Genomic DNA, 18,196 nt, shown 5'->3' on the forward strand with positions numbered 1-18,196 from the left:
CGATAATAATAACACTAAATACATTGTTTTTTGTGACGTACAATACACATATTGAATCAACCAAATTGTTTTGCCGCATGAAGCAAGATTATTTGGAATCCTGCGATAAAATGTGTGTGCCGAAGTTTGAATGAATTTTATAGTAGCATTTTTAATGAAATTTTACAAGATTGTCACCCGGGATTTGGCAGATATATATATTTTCACTACATTTTAATTTTACAATAATCGATGAGCAAATACACATATCCTTGGCTTGTCCTAATATGGACAGCCAGTCAATGTTCGAAACTTAAGGTCCAGTCAGACATCCAGTTCGGATGTCCAGAAAACAGCCACATGGGACATGGATTTTCACAGTACGTCCGTTGGATATCCATATGGCCAGATATTTGTATTCATAATGAATAGCCAGCAGATATCCGTGGTTACTTGGGTTTTTTAATAGAACGCTCAAGCGAGTTTTTCTTGTTCGTCCTTTCCATAGACCTCAAGCACATGCACAACTATCGCAGTCTTTCTTGCCTCAAGCACATGACAATATCAGTCCACATGCTCTCAATTGTTTCATGAGAAACCGGAGTATAAGTAACGTTGTCACAAAATTTATGTCGGTGACGACGTCTCAGTTTTATCATGCAAGTTTTGCGGAAGATGATAATGATGCTTTCTGAAAGGCTTATCTTGTTTTAATTGCGTGCTTACTTTGCTTCTTTTATGCAAGCTTGATGTGCTTATAATACCAGGCGGCCGAGACTGGGAGCCGAGCTGAAGGAACGCGTGTACATCCGAGTCATGAACTCTACGCGAAAAAGGGGTTATCCTAAACATATTAAATGTGCCTGTTATATATGTAGCCTGTCTGTCAATCTGCATCAATCTGTCGATCTGCGTAAATTCACTTTAATCAGTTCTCATTTTGTATCTACAGCTAAATTGTGCTGCTTTCCAAATATTCTGTTGACGAAATGCCATTGCAAGCCAGCAAATTTATGACGATCTTGCTAGGAAGCGCAGCACACAACACAAGCGCTTAGCACTTAAGCGCTTGTGTTGTGTGTTCTGTGTAATCGTGGCTGCACTTCCTAGCAAGATGGATCCTTACCAACTGGCCCGATACAATTGTTTATTAAATTTATGACGATGTTTTGTATTAGTGTAGCTCTTCTATTAAGTTTCAGCAGTGGTGCATTTTGTTTTGAGAAATTTAACTTATATATGTACACAGTAAACACCCCCCCCCCCCCCCCCACACACACAAGTACACTCATTTAAGTCACACGTTACCACTTCATTATTAACAATATCCATGTAATGGCCCCTAGAACAGCCGCTATTTTTACGCAGTGCATTGCTCGTGTGACTATGTTGGACTTGAACTAGTTTTGAGACGTCATTTTGTCAAAAAGGTGAAATTCACAGTGTGCATTTCTACAGAGACACGCTATATTCAGCTTCACCAACTGTAAACGTTCTTTGCTGGGCTACCCAGGAACTTTTTTTTCTAAGGGGGCGGGGGAGGGGGAATTTTAGTATATTTTGAAAAGTTAAATTGCGAAAAAATTTTATGGTATAGGGGGTTCAGGTTCTCTTTCTCTCCCCTCTCTACTCACGGCCTCCTGGGTCTGTGTGTGTTTGACACAGTATTTTTTTGTCATCTCACTGCTTTCTGACCATAGCGAACTTCCAATAAATCGGCTCAATTATTCTGAATATTGTTACAGGGTCGGTGACTTCTGTACAAAATGCTTTTACAGAGGAAAAGCCACAGGCAAGAGTCACAATGGCTGATTGGCACACTCGCGCGCCTCTCAGCTGATTGTGTCCTTCCTCTTCCTTTACTTCATTTCCGTAACAGGACCCCCGGGTGCTGGAGTGCCGTCTTGGTGCGAGTCCGGAGAAGTGCGACAGAAGTAGGGTTTCAGGCGTGAAACATGGACAATGTCAACAAGTGGCGAACTTGGTGACGTATTGGAATGGAGTGGCGCTATCTCGTAGTTGACGTTGCTAACTTGAGGTAATATTAAATTAAATAGGGTCCTGCGTATCGAGACAAAAGTTTTTCGGAGAGACCTACACGGCGACATGGTGACCAGAGGAGCATGCGGTCACCTGGGGCAAACGTTATATTACGATGCCGGTGGTCGTAGCGGGCTTTTTGCATATCCTGTGACCTGGTGAGACGAGACTGGGCAACTTGACAAGCCATGTGAGCCCGATCAATGGCTTCGCGAGCATACTCGGAAGCAGATGGCTTGAGAGGTAAGGTGTTCTCAAATAGCAATATGAAGTAGCGACCATACAAAAGATAAAAAGGTGAGAATCTCATGGTGTCATGTAGAGAGGAATTATATGCGAAAGTCATATAGGCCAACGTGGTGTCTCAGTCACGATGATCTTGAGAGACGTACATCAAAAGCATCTCTGTGAGGGTGCGGTTGAGACATTCAGTTAGGCCATTAGTTTGCGCATGGTAGGCGGTAGATAGCTTATGCGCTGTAGCACGCGATCGAAGGAGGTCGCCCACAACTTTGGACAAGAAAGAGTGGCCGCGGTCCGTAAGCAGCTGTCGCACCGTGGTGTAAGGGTTGTCATGACCTTTGTTATTGCATAACTGGTCGCATAATCTGTGTCGACGACGGCAATCCATTTATTTCCCAGTGTCGTCATCGGAAAAGGGCCAAAAAGGTCAAGTTTCACGCGATGAAATGGTTCAGAGGGGACTTAAATTGGTTGAAGATGTCCAGTTGGCAGCAAAGAAAGTCTTTTCCAGTGCTGGCAGAGGTCGCAAGTGACAACATATCGACGCACGCTGCGGTAATGTCCTGGCCAGAAAAACTGACGTCACATGTGGTCGTATGTTGACAATGCTGACTGAAGTAAAGAATGATAAGTATCTAGGTGTTCATCTTACACATGACTTGAACTGGTCCATGCATGTTGACAGTGTTTGCATAAAGCCATGTGTAAACTTTGGTCGTTACGACGAAAACTTCACGATGCCACCCCGGAAGCTAAAACGATGGCGTATAAAATGACTATTCTTCCAGTACTGACCTAGTCAAGTCATCTGTGAGAACCATACACCAAAACAAATGCACTAAAATGTGAGCGTATACAAAACAAAGCCTTAAGGTTCATCTTCAACTCCTATTCCAGAACTCAGTCTGTTAGTGAGCGCCCCGCCGCGGTGGTCTAGTGGCTAAGGTACTCGGCTGCTGACTTGCAGGTCGCGGGATCGAATCCCGGCTGCGGCAACTGTATTTCCGATGCAGGCGGAAATGTTGTAGGCCCGCGTGCTCAGATTTGGGTGCACGTTAAAGAACCCCAGGTGGTCGAAATTTCCGGAGCCCTCCACTACGGCGTCTCTCATAGCTATATGGTGGTTTTGGGACGTTGAACCCCACAAATCAATCAATCAATCTATTAGTGAGCTTAGAGACAGAGCCGGTTTAATGACGGTGAAACGAAAAATGCAACATCATCGACTGATATTCTTTTTTCAGATACTCAATGGAGACTACAAAGTTCACCTAAAGGAACACATCGCACTACAGCCATTTACCACATCCAGAACAAAACACTCGAAACATATCACACCCCTTAGCTACAGAACAGATTTATTCAAGTATTCGTTTTTGGTTCGGAGCATCGATGACTGGAATCAATTACCTCAATGCATAGTCGAACATTGCGATTTACAAAGGTTCGAAAAGGCTTTGTCAGAATATTTGTAACCAAATTGCTTGTTTCTTGTCGGTTGAATATGTTCAATGTACTATATCAATATGTTCAATATGTACTATATTACTTCAAATCTTTTTTCTCTTTTTGGTGACGTGTACGAAATGTATTCGAACATGTTTCTTTTATCCGTGACCTATGCGGGATGTATTCTGATATAGTTTTGCGTTTTTGTTTTTGTTATTTCCATATAGTGTGCATCTTGAGCGTACAGTGTGAAACTTGTTTACACATATGTTCTTTGTACGTGCCAGATATGTAACCCCAACTCCTGTCTTGGCCCTTGGGCTGACAGTATGAATAAATAAATAAGTAAATAAATAAAAATAATAATGTGCGGGAAAGACCGAGGTGTTTCGCTGTTGGTGCGTCTTGAAGTTGTTCAAGTATGGCAGGCCGTAGATGATGAGGAATGACAAGCAGAAGTTTAGGGCCTTCAGCGCTGACGTTGCGGCGGTAGAGGATGCCGTCATGCAGCACGAACATACAGGATGCAGCGTCATGGCTGTCAGACTGGATGGCGTCAATGATAGTGTGCACTGCCTCATCCCGTCGTTGTTCAATGCGCGTATCGCCGATGTCAGTAAACACCATTACGCTGTTCTCCAGGTCAGTCGCAACGTGATCAGGAGGATTCACCGGATTACGAGAAAGAAAGTCTGCGTCCTTGTGCAAACGGCCAGACAGAGAAGTCAGCCAGCAGAGGGCTTGGTGGTCCATAACGACTGAGAATATTCGACCGTATAAATATGGTAAATGTGGCTGGAACTTGACGACGGCCCAAAATAAAGCTAAACACTCTCTCTCGGTGATGGAATAATTCTTCTCAGGGGGAGAAAGCAGGCGACTGGCGTAAGCTATGACGCACTGTCTGTCGTGGTGCCGCTGAGCGAGAACTGCGCCAATACTGTGGCCACTGGCTTCGGTGCGAACTTCTGTGCCAGCAGAAGGATTAAAGTGGGCAAGCATGGGGGGCGTAGTTAAGTAGCCGATGAGAGCGGTGAACGCTTGAGCCTGCTCAGGGCCCCATGAGGATGTGGTGTCCCTCTTCGGCAAATCTGTGAGTGGCCTGGCAACGTCGGCGAAGTTTTTCACAAAAAGACGAAAGTAGGAACATAAGCCGATGAAGTTCCGGACGTCGGATGTAGAACGGGGCACCGGAAAGCTACGGACGGCGCGGATCTTTTCGGGATCTGGTTGGACGCCATCGGCGTTTACAAGATGGCCCAGAATGGTAATCTGCAGCGGCCAAATTGGCATTTCTTGGAGTTGAGTTGTAGCCCAGCTGTTCTGAAGACTGCGAGAATTGCAGCGAGACGGGTCAGGTGGCTATCGAAAGTATATGAAAAGACTATCACATTGTCTAGATAACAGAGACAAAAAGACCACTTATAACCATGCAGGAGAGAATCCATCATTCGTTCGAATGTGGCAGGGGCGTTACGTAGTCCAAAAGGCATGACCTTAAACTGGTATAAACCATCTGGTGTAATGAAGGCCGTCTTCTCGCGGTCCATCTGATCGACAGAAATCTGCCAGTAGCTGGACCGAAGATCACTAGACGAGAAGTATGTAGCGCCGTGCAAGCAGTCTAACGCGTCATCGATGTGTGGTCGCAGGTATACGTCTTTTCGCGTGATCTTCCTGAGGTGGCGATAGTCAACGCAGAAGCGCTAGGTACCGTAATTTTTTTTCTCAAGGACGACAGAAGAAGCCCAAGGAGTACTTGATAGTTCTATTACACCTTTGTCGAGCTTTTTGTCAACTTCAGATTGTATAACTCTGCGCTCAGTGCGGGAGACACGATAGGGGCATTGGCGAATAGGACTGGCATCACCAATGTTTATACGGTGCTAAACACTGGATGTTCGCCCTAGAGGTCTGTCGTCGAAATAAAAAATGTCGGTATATGACGTGAGAAGGCGATGGATGTCGTTGGCTTGCGCAGGATTGAAATCGGGTGCAATCATCTTCGAGAAACGATTTGGCAGAGAACAGGTGCTGTTATCTACAGGAGACTGAAGTAAATCAATCTTGATGGTGAGAGCCGCTATTTCAAATTCGTCAGCATTAGATTATCTGGCCAAGAACATGCCACGAGGAAGCACTTGAGGGCACAAGGTGAAATCGAGAAGTAGGAGCGAGGTACAGTTGTCAGTAACAGTCGCAAGCGTACGGGGAATGGCGATGTTGTGGCTCAAAAGGATGTCGGCGAGAGGAAGCCGGGCATATTGACCATTGCAAACCTGTGGCAGGCGCTCAAAACGAGGTAGGTGGCTGCCTGAGGTGACAGTTGTACATCCTGGAGAGAGCACAGGCGCGGCATGGCAGTGTAAGGTTCAGCGACTATCTGAGGCATCTCTAGCTGAAGGACGCCGGTAGCACAGTCAATAAGAGCAGAATGATTCGACAAGAAGTCCAGGCCTAGCATAACGTCATAAGGGCAGTGGTCAATCACGGCTAAAATGACAGAAGTAGTGTGGTCCTTTATACTTAAGCGGGCAGCGCACAGACTGAGAACCATCGGCATGCCGCCATCGGTCACACCGAGCATTTGTGCAGCCGCTGGTGTCAGAACTTCTTTAAATGTGTGCGTAGGCTTGAACTCATGACCGAAATGCTTGCGCTGGTGTATACAATTGCTTGTACAGGTACGCCGTCTACTTCAATGTCTATTACACTTCGTCTGGTGGGAATGGAGAGAGGATTTGCTGCGGAAGTCGTCACTGCAGCACCACCTCCAGGGGCTGCAATTCTCAGTTTTCCCGAGACGATGCGGCCGGAAGCCACGAGGAACGAGAAGCGCAGTGACTGCGGCGAACGGGATGATGGACGGCGTATTTGCGGCGAACGAGACTGGTGCTCCACGTGGTGAAGGCGAGCGGCTGTACCCAGTGTTCCGAGATTGGTCAACGGCATTGGACTCTTCAGCAGGTGAAAAGGTGTGAGTGGTACTGTCGATATGGGTCGTAGAAGTCATTGCACGAGGTGCCGAGGACCTCGTGTTGCGGCAGTAACGAGCAATATGTCCAACGCGGCGGCAGTTGAAACTTATAGGGCGGTTATCTGCAGTTCGCCACTCAGCCGGGTCGCGGGTACGTGGAGAAAACCGTCGGTTGGAGGACGGAATCGCGAAAGGGCGTTCGCTGACTCTGGGCGCAGTGACATGGCACACGGAATGTACTCCGACGTTTTCAAGCTCCTGGCGCACGATGGCTTGAACAAGAGGAACAGTAACAGGAGTGGTATCGGTACTGCACGAATAGAATGCCGAGGGCGCCATCGCTTCCAATTCGCGACGAACAATGTGTGTCAGTTCTCCAGGCGGCGACGGACGTTGTGGTGCGGACTGGTCCTCGCAAGTCGATGTTGCAGCGGTGTTTGGAAGTCGGGTGAATGTTTGCAGAATGCGGCGACTTTTAACTTGCTCAAACTGACGACACTCTTTGATGATCGAGTCCACGGTGAAATAGACCTTGCACATCAGGAGATTGAACGCGTCGTCGGCAAACCCTTTGAGGACATTCCCGACCTTGTCACCGCCTGTCATGTCGCTTTCCGTCTTTTGGCAGAGGGCCAGCACATTTTGAATGTATGCGAGGTATGATTCCGTTGGAGATTGGGCACGGCAGGCCAATTCCTTTTTGGCGGCGATCTTACGACTGGCGGTTTTGCCAAACACTTCTCGCATCTTTTCTTTGCATTGGTCTCAGCTTGTGAGTTCTTCTTCGTTGTTTTCATACCATACCTTGGCCGTGCCTCTCAAGTAAAACAGCACATTAGCCAACTGAAGTGTGGTATTCCATCTGTTCGGCACACTCACTCATTCGAACATGGCCAGCCAATCGTCAACGTCGATGCCATCAGTCCCGCAGAATGTACCGGGATCCTTAAGTGGCGTGAAAACGTATAGTTGCGACGCCATGTTCGTTGGAGACGCTGTCGTTGATGCGAGGGGCTCAGCATTGGCCATGGCTGGAAAAGCGATGCGACGTCCACTGTGGAGCTCTGTTGCTTGATGGTTACCCAGCACCTCTCACCAATATGTTACGGGGTCAGTGACTTCTGTACAAAATGCTTTTACAGAGGAAAAGCCTCAGGCAAGAGTCACAATGGCTGTTTGGGACAGCTGATTGTGTCCTTCCTTTTTCTTTACTTCATTTCTGTAACGATATTGTATTTCTGTAACGATATTGTAGATGCCTAACCAACGAAGAAAGAGTTAGGACAGAAGAAATCGGAATAAGACACGCCCTTTCTAAATAATTTTCTATATCTCACAAGATCTTTTATAGAGGTCAAATTCAGTAGATTGGCGGGTCATACTTTAAGGGTTATGATGTCATTTGTGGACATAAATGATGAGCAGTTAAGAAGAATTTTGCATTAAAAAAGCCCGCCGGAGGAGCTGAAGCGCATAGCAGTTCCTGCGTGTGGTGCGCGGCTCTTTCAGAACTATTCGACTGCAGCGCGGCCGTTAAGGGCAACGTGGAAGCCATCAGGCGGTGAGGCGCGGTCACGCACTCAACACTTCTAGTACACTCTACCATGGGAGCCTGTGGCGAACAACACCGCGGCGCCTTCTCATGGCTACGAAAGAAGCTTGAGAGCGCACTGCGCATGCACATTCTTTTCTACCTGCCAGCCTGCGTTTTTGCTTCCTTGAACTGCGCGCACACCGGAACGGCAGAAAAGTCATAAGGAGTCTCTTTTGCAGGCACTGCCGAAGCACTGAGCTATGACATCGCAACCAAAATATTAAATTTGTAGTGACAGTGATCGGTGTGTGCCGTTTTTGCTCCTTGGTTCCAGACGCTCTGTGGCAGCGAAAACACGCAAACTGCGTCAGTTATTTTTTAGTCGACACAAGTGATGAGATTACCGAGCAGGGCTGTCTCTTGGCGAAACACGCGTGTTTCCGCCGCCACAGAACGTTTGGAACGAAGGCATAGAAGTGGCACGCAGCGAGCACTACCTCTACAAGTTACATATTTTTGTCACAATATATCACTCGGTGCTTCTGCGGTGACTGCAAAAGTGACACCTTGCAATTTCTTGGTATTTTGGTGTGCATGCAGTTCAAGGGAGCAAAAGCGCAGGCTGGTAGCTAAAAAGGATGCACTTGCGCAGTGCGCACTCTCGAGCTTTTCTCGTAGCCGGGAAAAGGCACTGCGGTGCTGTTTGCCACGCGTTCCCGTAGTCTCCAAAATTTTGATCGCCACTGTAAGTCACTTGACGTCGCTGGCCATTTTGATGAACCATGGTCAGGCCTTGCTCAGCCGTGTCTCGTTGGAGCTGCGAGTTTCTTCTTCTATAATGGTTTTATGCGCAATTGTAGGCTGCTATATTCCTAGCGACAGTTGCAGAAGAAAGAAGCAGCCCACAAATATGAGATTATTTTGAATACTAAACGTTATTGAAGACCAGTGCGAGCGTACGAAAAGGCTCAGCGCCAGCAGTCGGAGGACCTGGCTGGCATGCATAAAAAAAAAGTGTGCGCATTCCGACAAACAAAACGACAATGTTTGTGTGTGGAGCTCACTTCGAAGAAGGTTAAAAAAGACAATAATAAACGTGGATGCTCTTAGATTTGTAAAAGCCGTCCGCATTGTTCGACGAGACGAACTCAGATTGGGCACCTTCTGTGCAACTCAGCTGCGGCTCTAAGCATACAGGCGCTGCGTGGCATGAGCGCGAGAAAAAACATTGTCACGATAAGTGGGAAGTGGAGTTCGAACGGCGCCGACGACATGCCAACATGGCGATCGGGGAAGCAGCAGCTGAGCCGGCGTCGCAGACGTGTGCTGCCGCCGCTGCCCATTCACCTGTTAACGAAAAAGCAAAGAATGCTGCATTATGAACCTTCTGTCCCGAGCAAATCATCCATGACCTACGTGAATGAGTATATATCCACTTTTATCCTTAATTTTCTCTTCTGCCATTTTGAAATTTCATTGCGCATTTCCTCTGTTGAACAAAAACAAGGCGCTGGTTCGTGTAGATGAAACTGACTGCGGCTCCCTCTCGATGACAGTTCATATGCAGTGACTAAATTATAAGTACTACGTTCACATTCACTTACATTTTTCTATGTTTATGACAAAAGAAACAGCAACTCGCAAATGGGAAGGCGTGATAAAAAAAATGCGCCCCTGCGTGAGCATATCGATGTACTCACGGGGGAACTGAGTGCAAACATCAGCATTTGTTGATTAGGCAGCGTTCATGCATTGCTGTTTTATAACTCGGGGCTGGCGTTTGTATGAATTTAATGAAGCATTAAACTTACCTCTGCAATGACGACCACTCTAGGGTCGCGAAGCAGACACTTTAGGGTCGCTTACAGACAGGCTTTTTTCCCAGCTGCTGGTGAAGTAGTTGTGCACTTCCACTGATTTGAAAGCCTTCAATTGGCCTAAGTTATAAACTTGGTGCTGAAAACCAAATAGTTCTTGATGTCACTGTGTGACACCTCTGGGATGGCAGATATATCTGAGGTATTGTTCGTTCTGGGTCGCAGTGTGTACGGATCCACTCTGAGGCACAAGTGCACTTTCTCCTCGTAGCGAGAACGGGCTTCTAACAAGTCTGAGTAGTCCGCATTTAATGGCTGCCTTGGGCCTACTGGCGGCATGGTACACACGCACACACACACACACACAAAAAAATGATCACGAGGAAGATAGCGACAGTGGCAGTGCGACTCCGTCGTACTGAAAACTGCAATTATACAGCTCGCACGCACGGCTAGTTGAGCGGCAGTTCATAAATATGGTCGCCGCAGTAGGACCGCATCAACAGTGACGTCACGTGCAAGCTATGTATTGGGAGGTGTGAAAAGCGAGCTGTGTTTTCTCAGCCACAGTGCGCCATATCTCTGCTATGTTGAGATATGGCGCGACGATCGGAGGCTCTGCCCACTAGCTTGGCACAAAAAGCAGCTGTTTGCAATTTCTGCAGTGTATACATAGCATGTGTATATTGCCGGCTGCTGATAGTTTTTTGCAAGTGCTTCACAGCATCTTAGATGGTTCCTGTGGTTCGCTGAATTCTATTTGTGTACCCTTAAAGTACTAAATGGCGTCTACCAAGAAGAAAAAAAAAGACGCTGCGGACTTGTTTTGTGTCAGGGTGCAACTCAGGATACAGATTGTGCGTGGAAAAGGTCTGCGAAAAACATTTCAACGCGAGGTAAATAATTAAAGCCAGGAGTAAACACTTTTGTGTGCTTGTGTGAAGCGTATCTGCAAGTAACTCATTGAAAGCTTTGTGGTGCTTTTAAACACTCGGTAATTGTTTTTAGATAAAACATTTATTTCCTTAAAAATTATTTCTTATTTGGTTTTTAGATTCATCGTGCGAGAATTCCTGCATATTGTAGGAGGCCAGGCAGTCCGAATAAAGTGCGATATGCCTAGCAGAAGAGATGATGCAATACCCACCACATTCCCAAACCTGCCCAAGTATATTTCAAAAAGCTTACCTAAGGAACGAAAGAGACAAAATACTGCTGCATCGGACTTAGTACCAGCAAAGAGGTGTCTCAAAAGGCCTATCACGTTGGAGGAGTGCGGGTCTAGCTCGATGAATACTGCGGATCTCCCAAGTGGAGGCGACAGCCCAGCTGTACATTCTATTTATAAGCTGCAAGTACCATCTGTGCATTGGTCACTGCAGGCATTTCAGAACCAAAGCTCTGTGTCTTAACATACCGTCCAACTTCTTAGTGGCCAAAAGCTACCAGTTTTTTTTTTTTTACACAAGATTGTTGTGTTTGAAGTAGACAGAAAAGCCATTTCAGTTACTGGTGAAATTTTTCTGGCTAATTTGTTAACTAATGCAAGAACAACAGACCCAGTTCAGCAAAAAGTGCCGGGATACGATATGCAAATGCGTGGTGTAAAAATACATAGCCACAAATTGTTTTGGTAAATGCTCAGATATAACAAGTGTGCGGATGAAATTATGCGAACAACCAGGGGTGGTCTCAGCGACACTCATCCTCTATACGCTTGCGATAATGCTTCAACTATATGCTGGGAAAATGTGGTTACGTACTTGTCAGGTGCGCAGCTCAATCTGTACGCCCTATTCGAGGCCGCGAAATGCGTACAGACTGTAAAGAGACTCGGCAAGTTTCCCAATTACCGTTTTTCTGGGAACTCTCACGGACGTGAAAAGCTCGGAAAGCACATTGCAGCTAGAACAGCCCTGCCTGATACACGGTGTGTCAGGTGTGTCATCGCAGCCGCATATGAAGAGAAAAAGCATAGACTAAGTCATATTTTAATTTGCTGCTGCTTTAATTAACCGTGTCCGTGCAGAAAGGAACACATGCTTCATGACCGAGTGACACCTTTATATAGTTCATGCGACTATAATGACATCGTTCTGACGTGCTCAAGACTTCTACAGTTACATCAACAATAGCAACCGCGAAAAATTGTTTGCATTTCTTCACTTATGACTCTGCTATCCAAAACGTTCATGCACTGCTTTGAGAAAATATACTTGCTATGCCTCCACACAAAATTTATTCCAAAAAATGAGGTGCGCACATTACAATGACAAACGTTTTACAGAGCTAATCGTTTTTGCTGGGTAAGCCGCTTCAAAACATTACCCATGAACCGGCGTCGAAGGCAAGTTCTCGCGTGGCTAATCTTCTTGCGACGGTTTTTGTAAACAGAAAACTCAAAAATAAATAAAAGAAACCTGGCCCCTCGTTCTTGTACCTGCCCGCTCAGATCACCACGAAAGCTGGTTGGTACGCCTTTCATGGCGACGAACAGCACACACGCCAGCAAAAACACAGTAGCAAGTGCAGTAGGCGCAGCTGCTTTTGCCTACCATGCGAAACCAGACGACCGATGACAGTGCCATCGCATTTTCGTGACATATGTACGGTGGAATTCGTCTATAAATAGTGTGCATGTGCGTCACGCAGCGCCTCTTCGTCACTTCTGGAATGCGCCATCGACATGCCCGGGTACCTGCTGACTTCGTCGCCGACTGCTGCCATGTTCTTTCCCCACGCTGGCACCCGTTCAGTTTTGTCTCATGATGCAAGTTTGAGCAATTATCAGCTGCTAGTGAGGCAAGGTGATTTAGCAGCCCACGAACAGGGAGCAGAGCCTCGGGGGGTTCTCTTTGCCGAAAGTTATCACCTAAAATTGAGAAAGCACATTGTAACTTTCTGAAAAGCACCAGTGTGTTTGGCTGGCGCGAATTGACAAAAAGAACTTGAAGAACCTAGATAATATGTGCATCTTCCGATGTACCTTACAGGTAATTATTATATCCAAGTGCATGCAAACAAAGATAGCTTACTGCGATTACTGTACATACAAACTTGTCCACGACCACTGTTTGTACAATCAGCGCGTCAGGGAGGTGGTTGAAATCGTGATGACAATGGCGGGAATTCGGGTATTGTATTGAAACAAACTGTGAAAATGGACGTGAAACCTTCGTTCACTCGCAGTTTGAAGTATAGTACAAATAAGTCTCCAAAAGGTCAACATTCCAATCGGTTTGAGTTGGAGTGGTCAGGTTCTTTTTAAACATTGGTCGATCGATTCCCTGATAAAGTCTCCATCATTTTCAGGGACTTCACTGTACATTAGCGCACTACAATAAAAGTAAAGTACAAGGTTAAAAAGTGGTAAAACATATGCGAGAAGAAAAAAAAAAGTGACCGGCATTACCCCGGTATGCAGAACGCAAAATCTCTACCTTGCACAGTTTTTTCTTATACTGAAAGTATACAGGAAAGTATGAATATTGTTTTAGGGAATCAATCGACCAATGTTTGAAAATAACCTGACTTCCCAACTCAAGCCGATCGGAATGTTAACCTACTGAGGACCTATTTGCGCTATACTACAAACCGCAAGTGAACGAATATTTTCACATTCGTTTTCACTTTGTTTAAATGCAGTATCCGAATTCCCGTGATTGTCATAACACGATTTCAACCACCTACCTCCCTGACATGCTGATTGTGCTCGTAGTGGTTGGTGGCTAGTTTGTATGTAGAGTAATCACGGTAAGGTATCTTTGTTTACAGATACCTGCTTGAATATAGCACTCGCACGTGATGAAGTTACATCTGAAGACGCTAATGTCATTGAGGTTCTTCAAATCGTTTTTGTTAGTCTGCACCAATCAAATACACTTAGGTAATAACTTTAGGCAAAGAGAACACTGTGATGCTCTGCTCCCTCTTCGTGGGCTGCTTAATCAACTTGGCTCATCAGCCGTTGATAGTTGCTCAAACTTGCATCGTGAGGCAAATGTGAGCGGGCACAAGCGTGAGGAAACAACACAGCAGCAGCTGTCGGCGATGGAGTCGGTAGGCACCAGGGCATGTCGGTGGTGCATTCCGTAAGTAACGAAGGGGCACAGTGTGATGCTTGTGCATACTATGTATTGGCTGGCACATTTACAGTGATGCTGCCGCTGTGCCAATTCCGCCAAATTGCCCTGACTGCTACACCCTGCTAGATTTCCTCAAAATTCGGCGAGTGTGCGATGAACCTGCGCCGAACTGGGTGTAATGTCAATGTAGGGTTGTGTTAATGTCCATTTTTTCGGACTTCCTAGGGACAGCGATATCGTCCGAAAAAATATTGCCTTTTTGTTCCGCTCAAGTAATCAAATCGCTAAAGCCGCGTCTGGAATAGCTTCAATGCCTCCCAGAGTACATTTATCAGGCATCTTTGTGCACGATCAGGCTCTGCCGAAGTCAATCTGCAAATTTGCGTCTTGTGATGAGCGCTGCCGATACCAGCAAAGCGCGGAATAAATTGCGGCTTTATCGTATGCAGCATGTTGAAATGACGACGCAGAACATAAAGGGTGAGGCAGAAGAGAGGAATACTTGTCCGGACCTCCGCGATGCGTGTGTGCACAAGATGCGCCACTGTACGAAAATTTCCGGCTACACGTAGGCATTTGCTGCCCTTGAAACCGATAATTTCCCATAGTTCTGCGCAGCACATCGCGGCCACAGCTGTCGCCGTTCCTACCGGGGCGCTTCCATACGCTCGTGTATATCATGGAAATGTGTTCTAGATGTGTTCTTCATTCCTGATCGCACACGTGTTTGTGCGGCGCACTTAGCTGACTCGCACAGAAAGGCAGTGTGGACGGCTGCTCGGCGCGTGTGCGCGATAAAAACATTCATTACGCCAATTGCGCCACATGCAGTAACAAGTAGTTAGCTGAAGATGCGTATCATAAAGCGTCTTACTGGCGCGTTTGCCGCATTGCCGCCATCATGACACCGAGCATTTATTTATTTATTTATTTATTAGAATACCCTCAGGGCCCGTAGGGCATTACAGAGGGGGTGGGTACAACATATATAACACACAAGAAAAAAAGACAAAATAAAGAAACAAGTATCAGATGCGCAAATCAGGAAGGCAACATAAGTCAACTAAAAATGTATAAGAATTCAAGCACATACAAGACAAAGATAGATAATGGAAACTGCGTATAGTTACAAGCATTGCTGAGAAATTGCAGTCTTGAATAACAAAGGGTCTGTTATTGATACAACGGAAGAGGGAAGGTGGTTCCAATCGGCGGCTGTTTTCGGTAAGAAGGCTGCTGAAAAGAATTTGGTGCGGCAAAACGGAATGGCAACCTTATGCGGATGATCAATGCGCGATGAGTGGTATGACGGTTGTGAAATGAGGTCTCGCTTCATTGATGGATTGTGAAAAAATATCTTATGAAAAAAATGCAGTCGCGCCAGTTTCCTCCGGACAGTTAAATTGGGTAGGTCAAGGTTAGATTTCATTTCTGATATGCTAGCAGTACGGGAATAATTAGAACAAATGAACCGAACTGAGCGGTTCTGAACAGATTCTAACGCGTTAATTAAATTTTGCTGCACGGGATCCCATATAGCGGACGCGTACTCAAGCTTTGGGCGAATTAGTGATCGGTATAATAGAATTTTGAGGGACAGCGGAGCGCGAGAAAAGTTGCGGCGTAAGTATCCTAGCGTTCGGTTAGCGTTATTACAGATGTAGGTAACATGCGTGTGCCAAGATAGATTGTTGGTAATGTAAACGCCGAGGTACTTATATGAAGAGACATGCTGGAGGGGAACGGCGTTAATTCTGTAGGTACAGGGGGGAGAAATAGATCGCCGGGTTATTGACATGCATTTAGATTTGTTAGAGTTGAGAGTCATAAGCCATTTATTGCACCAGGTTGAGACAGTGTTAAGGTCTGACTGTAGAAATTGGTTATCATATTCATTGTTTATTTCGCGGTAAATTACACAATCATCTGCAAATAACCTTATAGCGGAGTTAATGCTGTCTGGGAGATCATTAATATATATAAGAAAGAGTAAAGGGCCTAATACGGAACCTTGGGGTACGCCGGATGTTACTTTAGAAAGAGGTGAGTTATAGCCATTAGTTGTTACAAACTGAGTGCGATTAGTCAGAAAGCATTCAATCCATTTAAGAATGTTCGGGTCAATGTTTAAGGCACTAATTTTCAGGAGGAGTAATTGGTGAGGTACTTTATCGAAAGCTTTTTGAAAGTCAAGAAAAATGCAATGCACAAGTGAGCCGCGATCTAAAGCCGATCCTATGTCATTAGTAAAATAAAGGAGTTGGGTTTCACATGAGTAACTTTTTCGGAATCCGTGCTGGTAGGGAGTAAAAAAAGAATTTGATTCTAGGAATGAGACAAGGTTGGAGTAAATTATATGTTCTAACATTTTACAAGGAACACTGGTTAGGGAAATTGGTCTGTAATTGAGAGGAGACTGTGTGTTACCAGATTTGTGCAGAGGGACCACCTTCCCCACCTTCCAGTCAAGCGGCAAAGTGGAGGTCTGAATAGATTGCGAAAAGATTAAGGACAAGTAAATTGATGAATACAATGCAGTGTTTTTTAGAAACTTTGAGTTGATTTCATTTCTGGTGGTTTATCAGTTAGTCATGACCTCATGCACTGCGCTGTAATACCGGCCCCTAAAGATTTCTAATCTGCTTCACCCTATAGCGATTCTGCATAGCGGCAAAGCCGACTTTCGGACATTGCTGTGACGCCGAACAACTTTTGAAGGCGCTCAATTAAGCCTGCGAGGTCATGGGCATAGCATAGGTGAGCACTTTTAAGTAATTCTGTTTAGACTTGGAATGTTAGTTGAAAGCTCCAAAAATCGGACGCCGTAGAGATTCAGCGCCCAAATTTTCAGACGTTCTTATACATAGACGTTCATAGGACCTGTGGTGCTGTCGCGGAATAGTCCGAATTCTCTAGCACGTCTGAAAAATATGGCGTCCGAAAAATTGGCAGTCAACTCATCTTTAGTCGTATTATATTCAAGTGTTATGATTTTCAATTTCATCATTTACTTTCTCTACTAAATACGGCCAGGTTGTTTGTGGGTTACACGATTCTTTTTATATTCCTATTATGCTTGAATAGCGTGCAGCACATCATGATTTTTTTTTTCATTCGCGTGCCATGAACACAGCATCTAAAAATGGCGGGAAAGGGACGATGGAAACTTGTGATGAAAAAAATCTGTAAACGGGGGTTGTGTGGGGCCGACGTTCTGACAGACGGACTTGTTTCTCTGAAGGCTAGAATAAAACAGTTCTGTTCTAGCCTTTAGGAAAACAAGTCCACTTTTTGAAACGTCTGTTAGACACAGCCCCTGTTTACGGAATGTTTCATGAAGGCAGTATGTCTTAAAATGGATTCTACAGCAATATCTGCTCCGAAAGCCAGTTTTGCTGCTCCAAAACAGCCTAAGGAAGTAGTATCATTACTTACCGTATTTACTCGTATAATCCTCGCACTTTTTTTTGGCGGAAAACCGATGCAAAGTTGGCGGGTGGGAGAATCACGTGGAAAAAGCTTTCCAGAAAACGTACAGAGCGAAAAAGAAAACGAAGTGGCCGCAAGTCGGAATTCTCACACCATCAACTAACAGCGAGTTTTGAGAAGTACTAATTCATCATCATCATCATCATCATTTATTTTTCTTTAAGGGCCCCTGACGGGGTATTAAAACTTACCTCAATAATAAAAGCACGGGTTCAACACAAGGCAAGATTTATTTCAGACACAAAAAGTGCACGCAAATAGTCGAGAATTAGAATACCATACGCAAAGCTTGTGGGCGTTGCAGGCGTGGCAGTAGCGTTCGTTGCTCAACACGAGCCCTCAAAAGTAAGCGTATGATGATGAGTGGCATTTTATGGCGCAAGGGCCAATTCATGGCCAAAGAGCGCCATTTCAGTTTACCTTCATAAAATAAAGTTTACCATCGATCACAGTTTTAGGCACAGGGCTGGCCCAACGCGTCTTGGTGGCTTTCAGATGCCATCACCAGTAGTGAACACAAAACTTTTATGCTTCGAAAAGCTTACCAGCGGCCCTGTTGCCGTTGTTTAGATCATGATTTATC

The 18,196-nt window shown here is 45.5% G+C and overlaps 1 protein-coding gene across 42 annotated transcripts in view; it reads left to right on the forward strand.

The window, feature by feature from the left end:
- The window catches only part of LOC119160740 (peptidyl-prolyl cis-trans isomerase-like 3), a 96,806-nt gene that overhangs the window by 12,065 nt on the left and 66,545 nt on the right, over positions 1 to 18,196 (forward strand). For 20 of the 42 annotated variants that reach the window (XR_012887787.1, XR_012887785.1, XR_012887788.1 and 17 more), the window contains one exon: positions 6,396 to 6,686. The exons of 19 other annotated variants lie outside the window; for them this stretch is intronic. Coding sequence is in view for 18 of the 23 variants with exons in the window: in XM_075881025.1 (XP_075737140.1) it covers positions 6,396 to 6,686 (291 nt within the window). In the remaining 5 variants the exon portion in view is untranslated. Of the gene's footprint in view, positions 1 to 6,395; positions 6,687 to 16,779; positions 16,882 to 18,196 lie in introns of all 42 variants that reach the window. 3 more of the 42 variants (XM_075881023.1, XM_075881029.1, XM_037412957.1) reach the window with 2 other exon arrangements.

The sequence above is a fragment of the Rhipicephalus microplus genome, chromosome X (assembly GCF_043290135.1).
Source record: "Rhipicephalus microplus isolate Deutch F79 chromosome X, USDA_Rmic, whole genome shotgun sequence".
Classification (NCBI taxonomy): Eukaryota; Metazoa; Arthropoda; class Arachnida; order Ixodida; family Ixodidae; genus Rhipicephalus; species Rhipicephalus microplus.